Source organism: Pteronotus mesoamericanus, unplaced genomic scaffold (genome assembly GCF_021234165.1).
Source record: "Pteronotus mesoamericanus isolate MK-2021 breed Mesoamerican mustached bat unplaced genomic scaffold, CSHL_Meso_final contig_82, whole genome shotgun sequence".
Taxonomy (NCBI): domain Eukaryota; kingdom Metazoa; phylum Chordata; class Mammalia; order Chiroptera; family Mormoopidae; genus Pteronotus; species Pteronotus mesoamericanus.
In genome coordinates this window covers 21,327,915-21,353,116 of record NW_026555265.1, presented here as the reverse complement: position 1 = coordinate 21,353,116, position 25,202 = coordinate 21,327,915, and the positions used below count along the sequence as shown (strand labels likewise).

Here is a 25,202-nt window from a genome sequence, read left to right as displayed (position 1 = left end):
TTTTAAGAAGAAGACAGTGAGGATCCTTGTTGGGGCTGCATGAAGGGCAAAAATCACTTCTTTGGAAAAGAAATGCAAGGATCTTGGATTTAACCCTCAAAATAGTAAAGTTAATGTTGGCATGACTTTTTTTTCCCCCTTACGTTTGGAGAGATTACCATGTGAAGAAGATATGCTTATTCTAGTTTCAGGCAACAAAACAGGACCAATGAGTAGAAGTAAAATTGAGGAAGATTTCATTGTCTACTTCTCAAACTGCTTTTGAAATACTGTGAAGCCCAGCTGAGGGCCATGCTAATATTTTCTGGAGCAGGAACCTGGGGGAGAACCTGGAAAAAATACAGTTAGAGGCTCCAGAATACATAAGCAAGCAGGGAAAGAGCCAGAGGTAGAGATAATCCAGAAATGACTTGAAAATTGATTCATAGGAGCAAGCATAATTTCTGTAATATTTTTGCAACATGGCTGCAAAAATGTCATCCCCAAGTGGATATTCCTGTGAACAAACTGTGTCAAAAGTAAGAGATGCAAAAATAAAGAGCACAGTGTCCAGTTAGGAGTCAGGTAGACCCATATCACGCTGGAGTTAGAACCTTGTCACAAAGTAATCATAATGTTTTCCCAAAGTAAAATTTGATGACTCAAGGAAGAGGAGATAAGTAGCTGGCAAGTAGGGCTGGTGCTGGTCACTGCTGAGGAGGGTGGTTGTTGCCACTGTTGCTCCTGTTCTTCATGCACACATCCTGTCCACACAGCATTTGTGGGGCCTATTTTTTAAAGAATATGCACACAGATACCAAATATACAGAATAGATGTGGTATAGATGGTAAGAAACATTATCATACATAACAGGTGGGGCCTGAATAATCCCCCCTCACTGATTGTGGATAAGGAATTCCCATAGTAGGGGAGCAGTTGGATAGAATCTTACCTGAGATTTCCTCCAAGTGGAATTCTGAATGTTGGGAAAGACCATCTATGTTAGAATATATTTCTTCCAGGTGGCGGAGAAGAACAAGGACAATGAAGGACCGAGTCATAAACTTCTCAATATTACGTTATTAGACAATATTTTCCATTTTTCTCTCTGATGGGAAATTTTCTAAAATAATAATTTAGACTGCTGTTATCAAAATGGTTACATTAGCCCTGGGAACTTGGTCATTTTCATAAAGGGATTAACTGGCAAGTTTGTCTCAATCTAGAGGAATAAAGGATTGTGATGAAATAGTTGTTGATTTTTTTTGAAATGGTTTATGTACGTGTTTGAAGATACTCCCTAGAAGGCAGTAGATTCCCTGAGGATGGCAGTATGTTTAGATGCTGACATAATGTGTCTTTTCCATACACTAATTCATTTTAACTCAACCAGAGTTTAATAAGCACATTCTGTATGTATGGCACTGTGCTAGGTATTCTGGATCCACAAGGGTTGACCAGATCTCTGCCCTCACAGAAAGGACTTTATATGCCTTACCAAACACAGTCCTCAGAAGTGGTTCCATAAATGTTACTGTTTGACAGTTGAGGAACAAAAAATAGTGAAATTTAGAAATCTTCCCAATGGTGGAAGACTATAAAGTTGTTGAGTTGGGGTATAAGCCCAAGTCTGCCTTATTCCAAGGACGTAACTTTTACCCTGGAGATAAAAGGGGCTGAAGTTATAGGAGCAAATGAGACAGTAAGGAAGGAAACAGGGCTGAGAGGAGAAAGTGGCACTCAAGTGCTTCCTACCTTTAGGCTGTGATCATAGGTAGCCCGAGGGCCAGTATTAGCCAAATATATTCTAAAGCATGATAAAGTATGAAAAGCCAAAATTATCTTAGTTTTCTAATTTTGCTTATTTATAAGCTCAATTTATATGCTGTATGTATTTAAGGGTATTATTTCTCAAAGTGTTGGATAGCACTTAATCCATCATCTCTCCCATTTGCCTGCCTCCCCTGGACTCCATCAGAGATGCTCACCAGCCTCGTTTTTCATTCCTGTTTCTGCCATCTACCAGAGTCAGTTCTTCAAAAGTACTTAATCATTCAGAAAACTAAAAATTCTTGTGTCTGTTGTTTATGGATGGTAAATAATCTACAATATGTGTGCCAAGACACAATACTCTGAGAATTCTGGATGCAAAACAATATTTTATTTTCGTCTCCTTTTCACCCCATGTTCACCTGAACTATTATAAACTAAGCAAAACATCTATATTTAGAACAACTCTGTAGAAATCACAAATTCTATTGAACAATTTAAGTCAGTTTAACAAAAACCCTTTCTTGTTGGGGAAAAAATTTTTATTGTGTTCTTGGTCTTATTTCTAAAATTTTGGTGTCCTTGAGATGAAAAACTGTTAAACCTTCTTTGCCTTGACACTATAGCTACATTAAACCAAAACATCAATATGTGCCCTTTTCTCATAAGATCTGTTCGACCCTAGCCTAGCCTAGCCTAGCCTGTCCTCTTTTCCTGATGGCACCTGTATACTCCATCATAGCTCTTAACATACATACCTAATTTGGGAAGACATCCAGGTTCTTCTTTTAATATGTAACAACTTCTTTTTGTGCTTGCTTTTTTGCTTATGTTCTCTTTTTTCATTACCCACCCACTGTGCTCCACTTTCTGGCGCTTTTCTTTCTTGTATAATTAGGATCACCAGAGAAGTTTATAACAAACTCAGGGGCTTGCGCTATGCTCCTCATCCTCAGAGGGGGAAAAGAACAACACTCAGAACATGGTGGGAGGAGCTCTCAAACACTGCTGTTTGCTGTTGTTATCTTTGCCTCTGTATCTATATACCTTCCTATCCTCCTGCTACAAATAAAAAGGTTACTTTGTTCCAATTTTATTCCACATTCCAGGTTGGCTTCACAGTCACAATGAGTCTTGTTTTCTGAGAGTGGCAATGAATGATTGTTTCACCATGCTTTCACTCAAGTTGGTAACATTGTTTAAGAATCTGACTCAGTCTTCTTGGATTATTACAGATGTTCCCCCAACAAGCCAGGGGGTGGACCACAAGCAGGTCCAGAGAGAACTGGGAAATGTTGTGCTACACCTCCACAACCCGACCATCCTTTCTTCCTCTTCAATTGAAGTGCACTGGACAGTGAGTCATTGTTGCAATATTTAATCACAGCTTTAATAAGTTTTAATAGCCAGGTGACTCCTACTAGATTAGTATGTGAATATATATATATTTATGCACAACAGATAATAAAATTATATGAGGTCTGTCCAGAAAAAGTCCAGCCATTATCAATATAATGAGAATGGTTTGTATGACATTGTTACCTCACAGCCAAGGAAAATGGACTAGAGTGCACATGTGTGAACAGTGATGACTTCACTGTACTAGTCAATGGGGGCAGTAGACGCTGTTGAGTGAACATGTGTACTTGTGTGGCTGTTGCATTCAAAATGACTGAGCAAGCAAAGCAATGAATCTGCATCAAATTTTGCATTAAGCTTGAACGTTCCTCCATGGATACCATTCAGATGATTCAGAAGGCTTTTGGGGATGATGCAATGAGTGCAGCACAAATAAAAGTGTGGCACAAGCACGTCAAAGATAGCTGAGAATCTTTTGAAAGTGATCCACGTTCTGAAAGGCCTGCAACAAGGAGAACACCTAAAAATCTTGAATGTATATAGGCTGCAATCAACAATGATCTGCGACTGACAGTGCAAGAACTAGGAGCTGATCTGGGGATTCCAAAAACTGCTCTGCCTGAGATTTTGACATGGGATCTTGGCATGAAATGTGTCATAGCAAAACTTGTTTTGTGGCTTCTGCTACCAGAACAGAAGGGATATCGTGCTGCAGTTGCTAATGACTTGATTCAAATGGCTACCAATGAACCAGATTTCCTCAAGGAGGTTATAACCAGAGATGAATTGTGCGTCTACAGCTAGGATCTGGAAACAAAGGCCCAGTCATCCCAATGGAAGACTCCTGGATCTCCACACCCAAAGGTGCAGCAAAGTCGCAGCAACATCAAGACCACGTTAATTGTGTTTTTTGATTGGGAAGATGTTTTCCACAGGTACGCCCTTCCAGGCCCAAAAATTAATAAGTAGTACTACCTCAATGTTCTTCATCAGTTGAGACATGCAATACAACAAAAACAGCAGCAGCTATGGGCAAGTGGTGATTGGCACCTTCATCACAACAGTGTGCCCACTCATGCATCATGCCTCGTGCAGTTTTTTGGCTAAACATCACATCACCCAGGTGGTGCCCTGAAACTTCTGGCCTTTCCCAAAACTAAAATCACCTTTGAAAGAGGAGAGGTTTCAGACCCATCAATGAGATTCAGGAAAATACAACAAGGTAGCTGATAGCAATTCCAACAAAGATTTTGAAGGGTATTTTGAACAATGGAAAAGATGCTGGAAGAACTGTGTGAGTTTCGAAGGTGCCTCCTTTGAAGGGGACTGAGATGTCATTGTCTTTGTACAATGTTTCTTGTGTCTTGTAACTTCTTCAATAAATGTCTCTATTTTTCATGGTATATGGCTGGATACTTTGTGGACAGACCCATAATTTTATCTATCTCTATAGACATATATACACACATAAATAACTATATGTTATTTTAGTTATTCAATAACTCACTCTCTGTTGCTCACTCTCCACCAATAACTATATAATGTGATCATTTTTTATGATCCCTCCTGTAGACTCACTTTAAACAGAAAATTTTTATCTTTACATGTATTTTCTACTATGCTGCAATAATGAACTATACCAGTATCAGACAGAAAAAACAGTCTTAATTATGAAGATACTTATGATATTATCATTAGCATATTATTTTTTCTAACTTATACACATGTCTATATAGCTTTTAGGCTTTTAAAATTAGAAAATGGTAAAACACATCTTATTTTCTCATCCCCCTAAACCTTGACAGACAGACGTATCTCTAGATGCCTGTCACAGAAGTGTTTTGATGACTTACATTTCTGCAATGAAGCATAGAAATCAATATCTAATATTACACATTAAACTGAAAAAAGGAACAGATTACAAGAAGATAAGAGATTTGTTTTTAGTATTCTACTTTATGTAAACTGGAAAAACCACAGAATGAATCCATATATACTTTTTAATCTGTCACATTGAATTTTCATTACTTTCTAATAAACCACTAAAAATATTAATGATTACATTTGTATTTGTCATTTTAATAGGTGGACCAACAGTCTCAGTATATTCAAGGATATAAAGTTCTTTATCGGCCATCTGGAGCCAACCGTGGTGAATCAGAGTGGTTAGTTTTTGAAGTGAGGACGCCAACCAGAAATAGTGTGGTTATCCCTGATCTCAAAAAGGGAGTCAACTATGAAATTAAGGCCCGTCCTTTTTTTAATGAATTTCAAGGAGCAGATAGTGAAATTAAATTTGCCAAAACCCTGGAAGAAGGCAAGTAGAATGAAGTGTGTGATTTCTGTGTGTTGCAGTGCATTTGTTAAGCTTTAACTCAATTGAAAATTTTTAATGTTAATAGCAACATTATTAACTGTCTTTTTCTATTGAACATTACATTTTGCTAATAGAATTTGTTTTATTAGAATTATAAGACAAAATTCTGTAATACTTCCTTTAATAGAGACCTATACAAAAATGTGCAGATGTGAACATCGTATTGCTTGATGGCATATATAGGATATATCTACTTATCAGAAATAAAATTCACATTTAAAGATGGAAATGTTTTCAATTTGCTTGCCTTTGCATTATTTTCCATTCATTTATTAAATGTTATCTTGAGTAATGACTTGTAAAGAAGGTGAGTAATGTCTTGGTTTGCCCATGACTTTCTGGGGGTCATAAGCATTTTATACTTATGACTCATGTCCCTGGAAACTCCTCAGTTCTAGACAAACCAGTATGGTTGGCCACCCTGTAGCTGGAAATTAAAAATTAATATTCAAATAAAGGTAAAATGTTATATATCACAGCTATACTCTTTAAAAATAACCAGAATGCTCCCTAAAATTACTTTGAGCATATAAATGACACAACATAGTTAATAATATGGATGACTTTTTAGCATTTTTAGAAAGAATATGGGACTAAATTAACAGGGTGAAAGAAATAGGATTTTTCTTTAGAATTATTGTGGAGATAACCTATATAATGTTAGTTATATAAAATTCACAGCAACAATACTGTTAGCAGTGTTGAGGAAAAATTTAGTTTGGGACTATACCGACTTGGATGAAATACATCTTTAAAATATGCATATATTGATATAAATTTTATATAGTTATTGTTTGACTTTAAGTGTCTGCTTTTAGAGTTCTCTAATGCACTCATATCAACTTTTTAAAACAATTTAATAGCACCCAGTGCCCCACCTCAAAGTGTAACTGTATCAAAGAACGATGGAAATGGAACTGCAATTCTTGTTAGTTGGCAGCCGCCTCCAGAAGACACTCAAAATGGAATGGTCCAAGAGTATAAGGTAAAATACCTATATAACAATTTACTGATGGACGTCTCTCTCACCCTACAAAGAAAAAAGAAACCTTGGTTAACTTGTGCATGGATATTTGGCGCCATCTGCTGGTCAATATAGCATTATGTAAAATTATTTTTAAAACACTTTCCTGTTTATTCGGTAATTGTGGAATACTAATTATTAAGCCATTTGAAAAAAAATAATTTAAAATAGAGAATCTAATTTATCAAAAAATATATAAGTCTATCTAGTTTTACATAAATCACAATTGTAAATGCTAAAAAAATATTTTTTTTGCCCTGAAAAGTAGATTAAATATATTTTTTGTAGAATTTCATAGTACCCTATGAATTTGGCTGTAAGTTGTATTCCATCAAACATGGTATGCTTTATTTTTTTTATCATGCTTGGAATTTTAGAACTTTGAAGCTGATTAAAAATTCATATTTAATGTGTATGAAAATCAGTTTTTACCTATAAACTTTGATACCCTACCGCAATCCCCACACTGCTGTCCATGGCCAGGAGTCCTTTTACCTTTTTGCTCGACCCCTCCACCCCCTACCCTTTCCCCTCTTAGCTGTCAGCCTGCTGTCTATCTATGAGTCTGTCTCTTGCTTGCTTGTTAGTTCAGTTTGTTCATTAGGTTCCACGTGTGAGTGAAATCATGTGGTCCAATGTAAATTTATGCATGTTTAAATGAATTTTTAAAATATATGACATATTGTCAAGTGATTTAGTCTAAGGATTCTGCATAATTATTTTTACCTATGAAAAACATGGGCTCTATTCATTGAATGTTGAGAGTCTTACATAGATTTATTCTGTGCAAATGTTTTTAAACATGCTAAGGCACAATAAAAACTAAATCGGGGACATGACATTTATCCTATCAATGAATTTGTATTATAGGATAGCCTTAATGAGTTATGATAAATAAACTTGAGTCAGGACAATCTCAATAGAAAAGAGATTTCTGTGTATGTTTTCAATACTTATGTAAACACACTACATACTAAAAAATTTTAATTGCAAAACAAATATTTCTCTAGATACTGCTTGAAATTTCCTTGACACCTGATCATTTTTCTAATTACTAACTAAATGATGATACTTAGTATATTATCTCATAGATCTGTATAGTTTATACTGTGTCTATGATATGAAACTAAAGTTAGAAGGGGAACACATTTACCTCGTACAGATAATTACATGCTACATCAGAATCACTTGTGGACATAGTTTTTAGATCTAGGTGCCTGGCCACCATTCTCAGAAATTCTGATTCAGTAGTTCTAATAGGACCCGTGCATATATATTTTGGTGGATCTTCCTAGGTGATTCTGAGGTGCATTCTTTGTTAAAGCCCCCCAAAAGACTGTAAATGTTCTTTTGCGTAGCAAATAACTTGCATAATACCTAGACATACTGCATTTAATTTTAGACATAATTTTATTAATTTTAAATAATTAAAAATAAACAAAGCTTGTGTGCACTTTTAAAGGGCAATTTTTAAAAAGTATTTACAATACTTAAATACATAAATGAATTATGGTTGTTTTAAGGTAATTTAAATTAGATCTTCTAGTGTAATCGAATCATTGAAAAGTAAGAGTCTCAACTCTTTTAAGTACCTTCTCATGAGTTTCAAGTTTATTTCAATACTAGGAGAGTCAGGATACTATGGTTCAGTTCATAAAAATAAACTGTTATAAAGATTTTTAGGGCTTTAAAATGAGGTGATGTCTCAGCTCTCAAGCAAAATTGTGTAATGTACGCATTTTCCCCTAAGAGTCAAAACTCATTTCTCTCTTAAAGAAATGCGAAAGGGTGAATTTCACTTAACTTCATGGTCAATTTAAAATAATAAAATGCCTTTCAGAACCTGATTTACTGGTACAAAATCAGTTTGTGGCTTTGGTTCAGCTGCGTAATGTAATGGGGAGGGGGTGATGGGAATCACAAAGGGCTCTTTATTTCCAAATGGCCAGATCCTGGTATAGAATTTGACCATTTGCTGGTGTTATGCATTGAAATTATATTAAAATAATATTAACTTTCAAAGATAAAAAATCAAGGTTATTACCCTTGTGGTAGAAGACACTGATATTCTTAGATTTATTTGAAATCCCATTTCCTATTACAGTTTAGACAACAGGCTACTTGAAGCTAAGCCCACATCTTGCTCGAGGACACAAAGAATACAGGGTGTGGTTTACTACTCCGGGGATCATTTTCTGGGGGAAACTGAGTCCAAGCACTGTCATACACCATATCCACGTCTTTGGACATCGCCAAAGATCACCCTATGGTTAAATAACCTTTTAGTGACATTTAAATGAAGAATTATAGTGCAGTTCAGAAGTCTTTATTTCCTGAAAATAATTTTCTATCATAAATGTCATTATCAAATTTAATGAGATATACAGTAATTTTCTTACAAGAATGTTTTGCTATTTATGATCTCATAAGTTATCAAAGACTAGATAGCTAACTAGATAACTGTAGTTATTAAATACAAGATCAGTGTGCTAATTTTCTCTGTTAATAGTTCAGCATATCATAGGCTGAGTAAAGTCTTAGGATAATTCTTATGTTTAGCTTTATTTTTATTTTATTTTTATTGTTGCTCTTTTATTTTATTTTTTTATTAGTAATCAATCCCTTTATTATACTTTTCCCATTACCATTCAGTCCCCTTATGCCCCCCTCCCCACATCAGTCACCACACCGCTGTCCATGTCTGCGAGTCCTTTTTCCTTTTTACTCGATCCCTCCACCTCCTAACCGCCTCCACTCGCTGTCATCTGTTCTCCACCTATGAATCTGTCTCTGTTTTAATTAACATACTTATGCAAAGTATGTTAGATCACTCAGAAGCTCTGTCTCTTTTTAAATCAGCTGCTTCTTGGTTTTGATAGAAAAGGTGATGTGACTAATAGCACCAGGTAATTTGATCCCAAAGAACTGCTGAAGTCCAATACTAGACTCGGAGTTTCTTCCTCATCTTCGTATTGTGATATCTGGTCATCTAGTGTCACACCTAGCCCACAGTAGGAATGCAAATGCTGTGATGGTAGATAAGTTATTGTTCTTTATCTGGATATACACAGCTATTTCTGTGTGTGTGTGTGTGTGTGTGTGTGTGTGTGTGTGTGTGTTTAATGATATAAGCTGATAGCAACTAGTATCTTCAAGCAAAAATTTGGACTCATCTTCTATAATGCTTTAAAAGTACATGTAAAATTAAAGAGGTCTTGACGGTCCTACTGACACGAGTCTTTCCTGAAGGGTCTTTTTAGATCTCACCTATAAGTAGAACAAACAAAAAGGAAAATATAAGCAGCAACATTGACAGAAAAAAAAACAAACCAACAGTAACTAGAGGGATGGAGGGTGGGGGAAAAGAAGGGAAGGGTCAAATCAAAGAACATGTATAAAGGACACATGGACAAAGCCGAAGTGGGGAAGGATTGAAGATGGGAGTTGGGGGTGGTTGGAGCAGGGGAAAGTGGTGGCAGGAAAATGGAGGCAAGTGTATCTGAACAATTAAAAAACAAAACTAGATCCTAGGGAAAACAGACTTTGAAACACCCCATATTAGGTTCATGATAGATCTGAACTATGTCTAAAACCATCATGCTATGTTGATTGTTGCATTAACTTAAATAATTGTCCAGGTTAACATTGATTGTGTTCTTCTGACAGGTTTGGTGTTTGGGCAATGAAACTCGTTACCATATAAACAAGACAGTAGATGGCTCCACTTTTTCTGTGGTCATTCCTTCTCTGGTTCCTGGGATCCGATACAGTGTAGAGGTGGCAGCCAGCACGGGGGCTGGGCCTGGGGTGAAGAGCGAGCCACAGTTTATCCAGTTAGGTAAGTGCTGGCGCAAGTCCAGTTTGAGAGCATCTATCATTCTTACCTTTGGCCTATTCTTCTTTTATCTTTTCCCAGCCTTTCCTTCCTCCCCCCTTCCTTCCCTCCCTCTCTCTCTCTTTCTCTCTCTTTCTTTTCTTTTTAAATGGAGCCACAGTAGCAAGTTGAATAAAATATGGAATGTGACAATGTAACTATGATATGATGGCATTGGCTTTAATATATATAACAACTAAACTTAAATGTATCCACGCACATATTCTGAATGATTTTTGAAGCAAAAGGCTGTCACGTTGTGTCATCCTAACCCTGTCCTTTTAAATTATTTTCATCTAGTCAACAAATACAGTTAATTGAGCACCAGAGGTACTTCAGTGAACAAAAAACAAAAAATCTACACCTTCATGGAAATTATAGTTGTTTGGATTAAAATAAAACAAACTTCCATGCAAAACTTAAAGTATTAGAAGTTTATAGCAATATACAATGTATATTCACCATTTTTGCATCTGTTTAAAATTGCAGTTGCTCTTCATAACAAAACATAGATTGAGATGTCAAGGTGCAATGGAATATGGTTATGTGCTAATTATTTATGAAGTTAAATATAGCGTGTGCTTCAAAAGTTAGGTGAATGGGGAAAAAACTGACAGAGAATCCTTCATTACAAAAATTCACAGTAGCAATGTGGCATGAACATAAGATACAACTTCGGAAGTGGTTACCAGTACAATCTAAGCCAAACAACAACAAAAACAGCAAACAAAATGCTATTGTATGCATTGATTTTTTTTTTTTTTTTTAGAGACAGAAAGGCAGACATCGATTTGTTGTTCCACTTATGTATTCATTGGTTGCTTTTTGCATGCCCTGAGCAGAGATCGAACCCACAATTTTGGCCTATTGGGGCGACACTCAAACCAGCAGAGCTCCTCTGCCAGGGAAAATACTGTCGTAAATGGAAAGGGGAGAGGAAAGCAGGTATTCATAGGAAACACTTAAATTATGAGACGTGCCAAGAAGTAGATAGTCAATTTCATGTTTTCCCACATCAGAACTTAAACATTTGTAATATTTTATGTCAGTCGCTAAGTTATGAAAAAGGATCAGATATATGGATCTTTATACTTAACAAATAGGTACATAGTGTTTTTGCATGTTGATAATGTTGATGACGTCCTAGAAATTATTTCCAACCAATATTAAGAAACATTTGGTTTTGAATAAACTTTATTGCTACACCTCAGAAACTTTACATTTGATTTGGAAACTGTTATTCACGTTCCATTGTTAAGGCAGTGCTAGCTGCTGTAATAGACACATTTGCAGGTCCTTCGCTGTGTAACACAGTGAAGTCCCCCTGAAGCCCCATGGTTGTGAGGAGGAACTCTGTTCCGAATAGACATGGAGGATCCGATTATGATGAAGCTTGACCTCTTTAACACAGGGCTTCCAGGGTTGACCCTGCGTGAGCAGAAAGGAAGTATTGGGGCACAGAGTCTGTGGGAGGGTTTGGTGGCGCACATGGCTCCTGCCCAGAGCTCAGTCACATGATTACAAATAGATGAATGGAAACATCACAAAATGCAATCACTGGCTAGAGCATGTACCTCCCAGCAACTGCAGGCTATGGGAGTCCCAGTCAAACCTTTAGTGCAAAGCTTGCTGTCTCTGCCACAGCAGTGGGCCACAATTTGCTTTCTGGGTTACCTTTTACATTTAGCACATTTTTAAACAGTGCTTATATATACAACTTTTAAGTGAAAATAGCTTCATGGTTTATTTTTGGTTCATTTACTGCAAAATTTCACGCAATGTGCAATGTTACAGGATTTTTAGAATAGACCAAGTGTTATGTAAGATATGGTGGAAAACAGTTTAAATATAGGCTTTTTTACTCAATTAGTTGCCAGCTTTTGTGAAACGTCACTATTGACTTGTTAAAATTGAAATTACAAGTTACATTGTGATACCTCTGGACATTGTTGATGTCATTTACCTATTTTTATAGCATAAGACTTGTAGTCCTGGGTTTTCAAAAATAGATTGGGAAAAAAAGGCCATGTCAATTTTATTTATTTAAGATTTAAATCATGAGATTTATGGGTCAGATAGGTTTTCTTGAAATTATAAATGTGTTCCAGTTTTTTCCTACCTTAACATAGCCTCAGCTACAGTGAGACAGAGGCTGAGAGCGGGGTGAGAGTTTTAATTCACAAGTCACACCACATTTGATTCTGCTAAGCCCATCTGGTCGCTTGCATGGAACCTCTCTTGTCTTTCTCCATAAAACCCAAAGCTACCCAACTTAACCTTGCACAAATAACCATGAAATCTATAAACCTAGCAGACATAAAGCATGTATTAAGAATAAAAAGAATAGGTCTGCTTGGCCAACTTTCCGAAGATGAAGTGCTCTTAGGAGAACCATAGATAAAAGGGTCTGGAAGAGGAAATAAAACTTTCAGTCAACAAACAGTTGAAAGCAGATGACTGCTTGTGAAAATAGGTTTTTCAACCTTGACCCTCCATAGAATGAAATCTCAAATTCTGTTCAAGAAAGAAAAGTAAATAAATAAAAACCACACACATACAACATAAGTAGCAATTTAGCCATTTTACAGAGAAACGGGTGCTATTTTCTTTCCTAAGGCTGTCTCCTTACCCATTGAATGCTGCTTATTTTTCCTGCCACAGTCTGATTGGGTAATGTGTAATAAGAAAAAATAACCTGTAGGACTTTTTTCTCTTTGTTTGAGGATGTTATTCATACATAATGAGTTATACCAATTATTTTTCTGAACAAAAAAGGATTCTTAGAATGGACCAAGTGTTTCTATTTTAAAGCAGATTGTATTAATTAGCAGAATGTTATCAGAGTCAAACGACTTAGCCATGGTAAGAAAGCCCCATCCTACAGAAATGGGCGGACACCTTGTTGCGCCAGAGGTAGGGAGGGACGTAGAACTGCAGACGCTGATGCGAGCTCTGCCCCTCGGCCATCCCCTGGGTTGGCATCACCCGGTGCCAGCAAAGGAGGATGTTACTTTGACAACAGAGCACCAGCTTCCAGTCAGCAGCAGACGTTACAAACTGCTCTGCGTGACTTGAAGAAATGGTGGACTTGAAAAATTAATATCTTAGTAGGTCTGAACATCAATGTAAAATAAGTAAATTTTATTAGCTGTCAATTCCATGTTTAATTTTTTAATCAAAATAGCTATCAGAAAACATAAGCCTTTTTGACTCTTCATAAAACCTGATAATTCCTGTCTATATTTAATGCTTCTATATCTATTGTTGGCCATGGTTATTATTTCAAAAGAAAGATTATTTATAGTTCTTTCAATGGTAACATTGTCATATTTTTAATTGTTTTTGAATAATCTTGAATTTTACGGGCCCTCCTGAATATAGGTTCAAATAATGTGTTTTGAAGGCAGTTAAGAGTCTTAGCAGGCAGTCTGTGTGCGCCTGCATGCGCGCTTTGTGACGGGAGATGCGACACATTTTTCTCCAATAGCTGCCTTACACAGGAAATAAAATTTCATTACTTATCTTTTTTTAGAACATATAATTGAGGGTTCCTATAGAAGTCTGAGAAAATGTTTATCATTTTTATACTTATTTAGGATCCTTATTTGTATACTTGCCTTAAAATATTTCATTTCTTAGATTTGCACTTTTGTGTTTATCTCAGCACTTTCCCGTGAAACTTACAGTAATCTAAGAAATGAGCTGCAGAGTTTTCTGGAGTACAAAATGGAAATTCTGTGCCATTGCCTTTGCTTTAAAATATATTTCATAAAGTAATATATGTTTTGAGTTAAAATAAATGAGTATAATTTTGCTGAAAATCATCTCATGAAATGTTTTAACTGAAAATGCTGGTGTAGCACATTGAAAAACAAGCCATTGTCCAAAAATTAACAAAATAGTGATGGCAATTTTATATTACGTAAGCTATGAGTTCGTTGTCTTCTTGACTTTTAAAACCAAATCACTCAAACGACGGCTTTTCAGATTCCCACGGAAACCCCGTGTCCCCCGAAGACCAAGTCAGTCTTGCTCAGCAGATCTCCGACGTGGTGAAGCAGCCAGCGTTCATCGCAGGGATCGGGGCGGCCTGTTGGATCATCCTCATGGTCTTCAGCATCTGGCTCTACCGACATCGGAAGAAGAGAAATGGGCTGACAAGTACCTACGCAGGTATCAGAAAAGGTATTCGCTTTCCTAAGGTTTTCACATTTTATTATGTTGACATAACTCTTGATTTTCCTCTGTGATCCAAGTTATGTAGGATTATATATATGTCCTGTATTAAATTATTTTTTATTTTGTTGTGATATCTACATATTAACTCATGCTGAGGAGCAACGCTGCCAACAGGGCATATCAGTTTCAGGCCCAGTTCTTTAAAATACGTTTCTCCCAGGTAGGTCTGCCCTTGGTTGTTCTACCATTCCCTTGTTCTCTTACGGAATGATTTTTTTGCTTTATATTCTCGAGCAAACTTGTTAATCTACTTATTCCAAAAATTATAAAAACAAGCCTCAAACTGTTCCACACAGCTCTAAGGTGGCATTGCTTTTGTGAAGCTAAAGAGAGTTGTAAAATCATTATTTTTATGATTATTTCTCATTATGTATGAAGTAGTCATTTCTCTTTTTTAATCCTTTTTTTGTTATTCTATTTCAGTTGTCCCAGTTTTTCCTTCTTTGCCCCCCTCCGACCACCCCACCCAACTCCTATAGTTAATTCCCACGCTTTGTCTAGTCCCTTCCCCTTCTTTCCACCATTATCTCCCTCCTCCCTTCTCTGAGTGTATCATTTTTTAGTGAATATGAAATGTGTGACTGAATGAGGTCCTTCACATTACAGAGAGAAGAGATTTAGTACTTTTTTCTTATGTCTAAAGTTGCAGAACTGACTATGTATATGCTGTTAATTAGCGATGGTGATTTTGTTAAAAATATGTTTATAGTTTTAGAAGATAAAGTTTACTTGCCTGCTATTATTTACAATTTTGTGGATGAACTAAATATGCCAAGGTATCGCAGACACCTTTGCTACATATCTCGAAAGTCTGTAGATTGATTATTTGTATTTTTTTATTCTCAGAGGAGATTTGTTAACACTGTCAGACAGATAATCTTCCCCCTACTCTCAAGTACACTGATCAGTTCTGGTCCTCACACCTGGGCTGTGAGCGAGGTGGCTCTGAGTCCCAGTTTTTAGGGAACAGTCCCAATTTATGTGTTTAGTCCAACTAAATTTTTATAATGTTCATTTTGCTCTCAACATTGCTCTGGTTTATATGACAAATTATACATTCACCCTAGTTACAGAGCCTTGACTTAAGACACTTTTGCTTTGCCACAATGCAAATTTAAAGAGAATTAACAAAAACACATTCTCACTTTTTTTATCACCAACCTTAAAAAAAGAAACAAAATAAAATGTCTGCATATTTCCTCAGCGAACATTTCTTACATGTCTTGGCCAAGTCATTTCCCTGACCAATGAAATGGCAAAGCAAGAGTTTGTAGTGCTGGTTAGAATATCCCTATATACTTATAAAACCACCTGGAATAGCAATTTGAAATATTTGTACTCCAGTCACAAAGGGTCTTGGCAAAAGTCAACGCAGATCCCTCCCCGCTGCGGTAGGAATGGGTCAGTGTGCGTCTTGCCTGCAGCTACCCAGCCGTCCTTTCATGTACATACCTTGCCCTTAGTATCATCATCCGCCAGTGTTTTCTTTTTCAGGTATGTGCCCACTCTAGGGGTGAAGTAAAATGAGGGCATAGATGTTGCCACAAAGAGCACTGGTGCCCATCATGTATACAGAGTAGAGCAATGTCAGGCACACGTGTCACCGTAGAATGACCTTTCACTAAGGAACAATGCAGAGAAGGGATTGGGGGTGTCTGTGTTGTGGAGCTGGAAGGAGCAGAGCAGAATGCTGGGTGTTGTGTTTTAAAATCTGATTTGAATGAGGAAAAAGTTACTAATTAGCATATAGATGTAGAGTCTCTTGAATTCTCCAGGAATCCTGTATTTCTTATTGCCACGAAGGGCTATAGCCGTGTAGTTACAATAATTTAATGCTTTATATTGTCTTGAAATCTAAATATGTGACATGAAAATCTTCCTTTCTGAAATGTTTCTTTTCCTTTACTAATGTTCTTTAAGCATGCTGGCAAATGCCTATGTGCCCTTTCTGCAAAACCTGTTAAACTAATATCATTGTCCTTTTAACTAGCTTTTGTTTAAGCAGAACTCATAGAACATAATTACAAATGTAATTGGTGAGCTTTTGATTCTGCTTTCTTCATTTTGCCTTGTTGGCATTTTTTCGTAATTCTGTTTCTATGAAATTAAAAAAATAAAATGCATCCTGAAATCTTAAATCGTCTGTCAAAAACAACACGGGTATTTATTAAAAAAAAAAAAAAAAAAAGGAAGTGAAGTATTTTAAAGAAATAAATACAAAAGAGCCTATAGACTTAGAAACCATCGAGTCAGAGTGGGACTGGGTGATAAGGTGCATTCTCCCCCCGCCACGTGTATCTGTAGGCATTTCCTCTGCTGTAACACCTGGTACCCCAACCACATGTATTCACACAATGCGCCCGCATCACTGGGTAAAAACAGTGGATTATATTGTTGAGAGCTTTGGGATTAATTTTTTCTTTGGCATATATGTTGAAAAAATTTCTCTCAGCCCAACCTCTTTTCACCCCCATTCCTTAAACTGGGGTAGCAGGGAGCTAGGAGTACTGGCAAGGACCTTTCATATTTTTCCTCTGTCCTTGTGACTGCAAATTAATGTTCAAGCACTCTGTTCTTGCCTGAATAGCTTTACTTTCTAATGTACCTTATTTATTTATTTATTTGATTTTTTTTTATGGAGACTTGTTACTACTGCTCTGAATTTTTTTAATGTAGCTAAATTACACCGACTCTCTGAAAAGACCTTACTGAAAGAAAACAATACCTTCTTAAGACAGGGATGCTGCAAACGAAGGCCAGTGTATAAATCAGGTACAAGCACTGAGGTTTCTGTTTTTGTTCTGTCAAATATGCCCAGAGATAAAGTGGTTTTGCCCATTATGAAGGATGCTGTAGCATTCCAGTTTGCATCCCCCAAAGCTCTAATCCTAAAGTCAGTTTCAAATGTGAAGTGGAAAATACATTTATTTTGGCAGCTTTTGATCCACATTAGCAAATCAGTGTTACAGTTTGTATGTTTGAAGAATTTCTTAAAAGCAAACTTCAGTCTTCAAGAAATAATGTAGATTCCCTTGCTTTCCTCACCAGGCAGTGTGAAGAGCTTGGAAAATAAGTCAGCCTCCGTTCTCTATGAAATTACATGGAAAATGCTCTGGTGTTATCCAACACCCAGCAATGGGAGAAGATAGGGAAAATGGGGGAGGCAAGGCTGCTACTTTTGAGGTCTGCAGTTCAATTCCAGGCATTATTGATTAGATTAAGATTTATAACTACAGAGAGAAGGTTTTCAGAGGGTGTTATTGTTCTATTGTTTAGCTTCCAGATTGTGGCATTAAAAAAAACAGCTCAACCTACTCCTACAAAGCTTCTAAACATAAACTAAAACACAGAAATTAAAGTTTAAAGCTCCCCATTTCTCTGTCCTTTCACAAATGTCTCTGATGATAAAAATGCAACATCACACTGTTTGTATAACAAGATATCAGGCATTGGCAGTGAAAGATTTCTGTTTTATGGTTCTCTTTGTTCCAGTTCTTCCTTCCCTTTTTCTGTCTCCCTTTCTTATTTTCTCCCAATCTGCCTTTCTTCCTTCCTTTCCTGCTTCCTTCCCCTTTCTTTCTCTCTTCTCCCCTCAATCTCTGTCTCTGTCTCTTCACGACAAATATTTAGGCATATCTATTAGTCCACTTTAATAAGCATTTACTTTCAGATTTCTAGATAAGGTTCAAGCAAGACCCTGACAATACTTGTTTAAGAATCTATCATCCAATATTTGGAAATGATTTATAGTAGAGGAGTCCTGTTTGTACTACAGCCATGAGCTGAGTCTGTGTTACCAAATGCAGGGTCATTCATGGGCTAACCCAGCACAATTTCCCTCCGTACTAGAGAATGTCAGACACTTCAAAATGGTACTTGTAGAGACAAGCTTCTCTTTTTAACCTCGGATTTACTTTTATTCATATATCAGAATGTCAGAACTACTGGCTTAGTTATTTACATTTGTTTTATGTTCAGCTGTCTGCTTGATTTATACTAATGTGATATGTTCCCTTTCTCTCTTCAGCTTAATAACTGGTTTATATTTTGTTTTGATTTTCAGTCCCGTCTTTTACCTTCACACCAACAGGTATATATTTGCACTTACCCCCCCTCCTTTCCTTTGTTAGTTTGGCATGTGTTGTACTATTGTGTTTCTGTTTTTATTTCATTTTCTGCAGTAAGTTGGGGGAAAGGATTTAAATGGAATACAATACTTCATTTACTCATGTCAGGCATGCATTTGAAGCAGAAATGGTTGGTGTCGCTTTTCACCCATTTAATGCAGTTATTTATTCATACTCCACATTGCACATTAGCCTTGTATGCATGTGTTTCATTAGATAGACACACTGTGTCTACCTGCAGCATGATTTAACATGTTAATGATCTTATTGATTATCTCATACTTGGCAGTGCATTTTCCCCTTAACTTAAGCTTTGAGGTTTTCCAACAAAAATTTCTCTCCCTTTCAATTCTCTGTTCATACAATCAACATTCTCGAAGGTAACAAAAATAATCGAGCACATGTGAAGATTAAACTTTTCATTTTCCCAAGTCAGAAACCTCATGTTCTGTCCTATTCGGTTTCTTTCAAAGTGGGTCCTCTTCTCTCACATCACTCTAGTAAAAGACATACCTATGGTCTTGCCTCCTCGTTTTTAATCCAGTTATTATAATCACTGGAAGCAGTTATCTCTCCTTAACAGACTCCCAGTTTGGAGTTCTTCTAAGTCGCAGAATTTGGCAGCTTTTAGAAACACATTTCTTCTTAGAAAATGTGTCTGTATTTACAAAAAAGCTAATCTTCTTAACCCCGTGCCTATGTGCAAATCTTGTTTTGTTATGGCTAAATTTTTATACCCATAATTTATTAAGCTGAGAATGCTTTCAAGAGCATTAAAATATATATTTTACTCTATATACATGTCTGATGAAAATATAACAAGAAGAGTTCCAATAAACCACAATAAAAACAGGCTGCATTAATTGATAGTCACAACTTGGCATACATACATCTTTGTGTATGGAGAAAAGGTTTATTTTAACATTTATCTTTGTCATATTGGTACTCATACTTATGGGAAAATAGTATAATAGGGATTTCCACCAAATTTAAGTGGAACTCATAAAGTTATGTGATCTAATAATAAACTCACAATATAAATCTATGGGAATGCAAATGCATAAATAAATGTGTGACAGTTATATTTAATAAAAATGTACCAAAGTTTGCCTTTGCTTAGTTCTCAACCTTGTGGGCACATTTATAAGAGTAACTTATATGTAATTCTATAAAATGATAAAAAAATACTAGTTGAATTAGACATCTGCTACTTCCTGTGATGGTGTTTATATTGCTTCTAAGTAGAAAGGGAGAATGCATTCTTACTTAGAAAGATGCTCATAAATGTACTAGCTTTTGATGTAAAATATAAACATGTCTATTAATTTTCTTTTTTGTTTTGTAACATTCTAGTAACTTATCAGAGAGGAGGCGAAGCTGTGAGCAGTGGAGGGAGGTAATTATCTTGCTTGTTTTGTAGATCCTAAGGGCAATTCCAGATATTTCTTCTTGTCTTCCTCAATGACATCTCTATCTTTGCCTAAAAGGTTTAATTTAAAGGTGGAATTTGTTCAAATCTTTCAGAAATACGCCATTCCACTGTGCTGAGGCACCAAGCTTGTTTACACACAAATACAGCTGATTGGAGCTGTTGCATCTCAATCATCGACCACCAGAGGGAGAACTTGAACTGGGAAAGACAGACTTGCTGATTTAGCAGATGATTAAAAGGACTTAAAGTAATTAAGTGATGGCATTTATGAAGATTAAGAAATATAGCTAGTTAACAGATACTATCAAAGAAAAAGTGTTCATTTGAAAACCTGCTGAACACAGCATTTGTTCATAAATTGTAGGTTATGTTTGTTTGTTCTTGTTATGAATTCAGCATAGTTCAGCTGTCCATGTGCAGGAAAATACGCTGAAATAAAAAAGAAATCTAGGTAGTTTATTAACACAGAGCTTTTTTTTTCTCTCATTAAAATGAACCTCAGTCCTATATTTATGATTTTTTGTTAATTATTATTCAGTGAACGTTAATGTATTCACAGGGAATCACAAATACCCTTTAAACATGACAGGCAGCTTAAAGGGTCTGAAATAAACTATAAGTTATATGAACCAAGCTTTGGGATTTTCTACAATAACTTGATTTAAAAAAAAAATAACATTTTGCTTAAGGTATATGAAAAAGTCTTCCAACCAAAACCATTCTATAATTAAAGTTCAATTAACTTACTGGTTGTCTTGCTCTGTACAGCTGGATAATGTGGTTGCTACTGGAAAAGACAAAAATAAGTAAGATGTTATTCCTGAATCCAAAGACCATATCGTCTGATACAAAATTACTGAATTTAGTACGTGACAAAGAGTGATTTAAAAGGAAATGTCGACTACGTTTAACCAATGCTGTACGTGTATGGCAACGAGCACTAATCCTTCCTTCCTGCAGCTAGCTTCCTGTTCTCATACCTGCGAAACAAAGCCTGACTCTGAAAGATCCAAAAGCTAGGGAGGTCTTCATAAGAAATAAATCCACTTGATTTAGGAATTAAATCAGGGCGTGTTTTTGCATCCAGGGGATTTCCATCTAAATCATAGCCCAGACAGTCATGAAACCGCTTCTGGCAGGAGGACATTCTCTCGTGAATGAATCTGGAAAGCCTGATGATATAACCACCTCCGTACCAGTGTCTATGCATGACTACAGACTTCAGATTTTTCATTAATCAAAGCATATGAAAGTGCTTATTGAGCAGCTTCTGGATTTTCTGCACTAGCCTCTCTGTGCATAGACACAGGCACAGATGAGCACCCACACACTCACACACATGCACAATACAAGTCTGGTTTCTGCTGTAAAGGAATTTACAACTGGATAGACCAAATTATCAAATCGGAATAATCGCAGGGGCCCATAGGTACCAAATGGTCCTTTCTATGACAAGGCTGGAAAATTACAAAGTTCCTGAAATACTTTTCCATTTGGAAAGCCCACTGTATCACCATACAAAATTAACCGTTTAATCTAAAAACAGAGTAGCAATGAAACTGGTTTATTTCAAATACCAAACAGAAATCATCTCATGTTTTTACCAAATGAGATAGAAAAGGTGCTGAAATGCTACAGAAACAGCAGTTAAGTAAAGATCTTTGATACAGTGCTCAAAATAAGTTACATACACAATTTTAAATGTATTTATTAACCAAACCTATTCATTTAATTCCTAACATGTGACCAGCACTCTTCTAATTGTTCAAGACATGTCAGTGAACAAAGTCAGTAAAAATCCTTGTCTACATGGCCCTTACACTTAATGGAAGAGATAGGAGATAAATAATAAACATTAAAAACTAACTCCATTGTACTAGCCGTGGAGAGATAATGAAAGAATTGAACAGGATATGAGGGGTCAGGAGGACATTAGGAAGAGGCCTTATTTTCTAGCCATTGTGAGTATGGGCCCATGTATATATGTTCATGACCCAGTGTGGTAAGAGCATGAGCAGTGAACCAAACTCTGCACGCCCTCCTCTCATGTCCACCCTGCGCTGGCTTGCCTCAGGCATCTCAGACTCTCTGAGCCATCACCGAACCCCCTACTTCATTTGCTTAGTGGCACGGAACACAAAATGTCCCGGTCATGCTCCTCCCTCTTCCATTTCTGCTTTTTGTTGATCCTAAGTTTTACCCCCTTCACTGTAACTACTTTATTTCACTTTAAGCACTTGTTCTCTCTTGCCTAATCGGTTACAAAAGCTCTCAGCAGTCCTGCCTTCATCTATCTTCATTTACACTATTTCCTGTGAATTTCTTTTGCCTGTTGGAGCCAGAGTGATATTTTGAAATGCATATGATCATGTCTTTGAGCGGCGGAAAAATCCCATTTTCAGTGGAACCCGCCATATTTAAAATGTCAAATCCAAATTCAGCGTAAAGCAGGAAGTCCACAACCCCTAGGGCTTTGCGGGTCCACCTCACCCCTCTGTGTGCCACAACCTACAACCCCCCTGCCTCTTGCCAATATTGGATTCTCCCATATATGTTATTACATCACCTTGGAATGTGTCCCCCCTGCACGTCCCAGTTTACTGAGGTTCGCCTCCTGCATCGTCCATGAACATTTTTGTGCTCTGTAAATACTACAGTTAAATACTTAATATGAGATCATGCAACTATATTTTGTTTATATTGGGGGACAGCAAATTATGGCCATTGGGCCAAATTCAGCTTTGTATGTAAAGGTTTGCAAGCATACAGCCAAACTCATTTGTTTACAGATTGTCTGTGACTGCTTTTCCACTACAGTGGCAGAGCTGAGTAGATGCAACGAAAAATATATGGCTTACAAAGCCTACCATGGTTCCTATCTGATCCTTTACAGAAATAGTTTGCCAACTCTTGATTTATATGATTGCCTCTCACAGTCAATTATCAGATGCTGGAGTGTAATCGCTAAATAATTTATTAATCAATAATTAAATGCATGACTTTTTGTAATGCAATATTTAATGTGTTGAATTACTTCAATAAATTCAATGCATGTATTATTGATCTTTGAAAGATAATCATCAAAAAGTATCTTAAAAAGGAAGGAGTAAGTGATTGAAAAAACATGAATGTCAGAGGACCTAAATTCAGTCTTTGATGACTTCAGAGAAAATTTGAGGTGCTATACATTTCCCTGCAATAAAGAAGGTGGTATAGCTTGAAATCCCCTCTAGTTTTCATTATTGTAAATTTAGCTATTCCCACAGAAGTGCAAATGAGGATTGTTGTCAGCAAAGAGACTTCTCAACTTAAAAAGAGAAAGGACTTGTTATATAATCCACAGGATACTGGAAATATTAAGTAGTTGTTCTGTAATTTGTTTTCCTTACCTCAATCATCCCAGTCACCTCCCCCCCCACACACACAAAAAAACCAAAAACACAGAAAAACAAAACCCTACTCAAAACCAGAGAGTATAAACCAGGAAAAAGCAAAGAAAGCCTAAAAAGGGAGTAGGGAAATCAGGCTAATCAGGTGGAAAATGCTAACACCACCTTTCCTGGCAATGGGAGGTAAGAAAGAAACTGAGCTAGGGCTTGCTTCCCTTTAAATATTGGCCACTCTAAGACCTGTCCTTCCTTCTTCCTGGCTTCAAAGCTCCTTCAAGTAATCCATAGAAAGAGGAGACAGCCTACAGGCAGCTGCTACTGCCAGGCCCCCTCTTTTCCCAGCCCCTGGACCCTGTATAATATTTTATTTTGTGGTTTAGGTATACAGATAGGTGTGGGTTTTATTTGTTTGTTTGTTTTGATTTTGAGTAAGTGATCACAATACGTGGAGTAAAAAGAGGAGCAGGGAAATTGAAGGTAACTGCCACACAATTATTTAAGTGCCTTTGCCCTATTTTCCTTTGTGACATAAATCTATCCCCTTAATATAAATGGGATGAATTTTTTTTTTTTTTAATAAGCCCTTGTGTCTTCCTTTCCCTGATAATATTGTCTTTTTGAAGCTAGGGAAGAAATATGCAAAACTCAAGAATGTTCACATCAAAATTTAACAATTAACATATTATATGACAATCTCATATATGGTGACATTATATAATACTTTAGACACATATCAATCACTGTAGCTAGCACTGTGTTTTGCCTCTGCTTCATTTCTTATTGTTGGGTAGCAATCTGTTTTATGCACACTAGACCATCTTAAATGAATAAACATAGCCTGGAGATTGTTAGTTTAAAAAGACCCCCTAACACCCTTGTCAGAGTAGCTGCATGTGATCTTGATTTCCTCAAAGACCTCTGAAATACTCACATGACATTTTAAGATTCATAGGAGCTGGTAATCATGGTTAACTTTCTTCCCTAAATAATTAGCATTCCAAATGCAAGTCTAAACTGAGAACCAGGATGTGAGTTGTTAATCCTACTTCCTGTTGGAAATCACCCATAGATAGGAAAAGTGCTTTCTGCCTATGATGATAGCAAAACATTAACTTTCAAATGTTTCAAAGTGTCTTTAGTAGAGAATCATAGTAGCATAAAAATTTTGTCTTTTCCTTTTGAAACATGTAAGACAGGCTGTGGAAAATTTCCACTCGACCCATACTTCAAACATACTGTAATATCTCTACAGTGTCAGATATGGAGATTTATTTGTAATAACTTCTGTAGTGATAAGACACATAGTTTAAGTTCAAGAGAAAATAAAATAAGGAAAGCAAAAGATTAATGGATGCAGACTTGCTGAAACTAACATTTATTTCAAAGGTCCCAAATATCTGTGATATAACTTGCATTTAATGTTTTAAATTTCAACAACTCAGCAACGTTGCTCTTCAAAGAATGTTTTTATTCAATAATTTAATCGGAAGTTTGCTCCATTTTAACAGCTTTTTTTGTGAATTTCAAGACTCCAGACAGTTTTCTTCACTCTTTCTTTTATCAAGAATGCTTGAGGGCTTGAGGAAATTTCAGCATACTCCAATGTATGTGTTTATTGCATTCCAGATTAG

The 25,202-nt window shown here is 36.4% G+C and overlaps 1 protein-coding gene across 1 annotated transcript in view; it reads left to right on the top strand.

Moving 5' to 3' along the window:
• ROBO1 (roundabout guidance receptor 1) overlaps positions 1-25,202 on the top strand; it is a 390,902-nt gene that overhangs the window by 326,033 nt on the left and 39,667 nt on the right. Inside the window, exons 14-19 of the mRNA XM_054585231.1 lie at positions 2,986-3,107; positions 5,195-5,426; positions 6,350-6,471; positions 10,177-10,348; positions 14,372-14,569; positions 20,104-20,146. Coding sequence (XP_054441206.1) covers positions 2,986-3,107; positions 5,195-5,426; positions 6,350-6,471; positions 10,177-10,348; positions 14,372-14,569; positions 20,104-20,146 — 889 coding nt within the window. The remainder of the gene's footprint in view (positions 1-2,985; positions 3,108-5,194; positions 5,427-6,349; positions 6,472-10,176; positions 10,349-14,371; positions 14,570-20,103; positions 20,147-25,202) is intronic.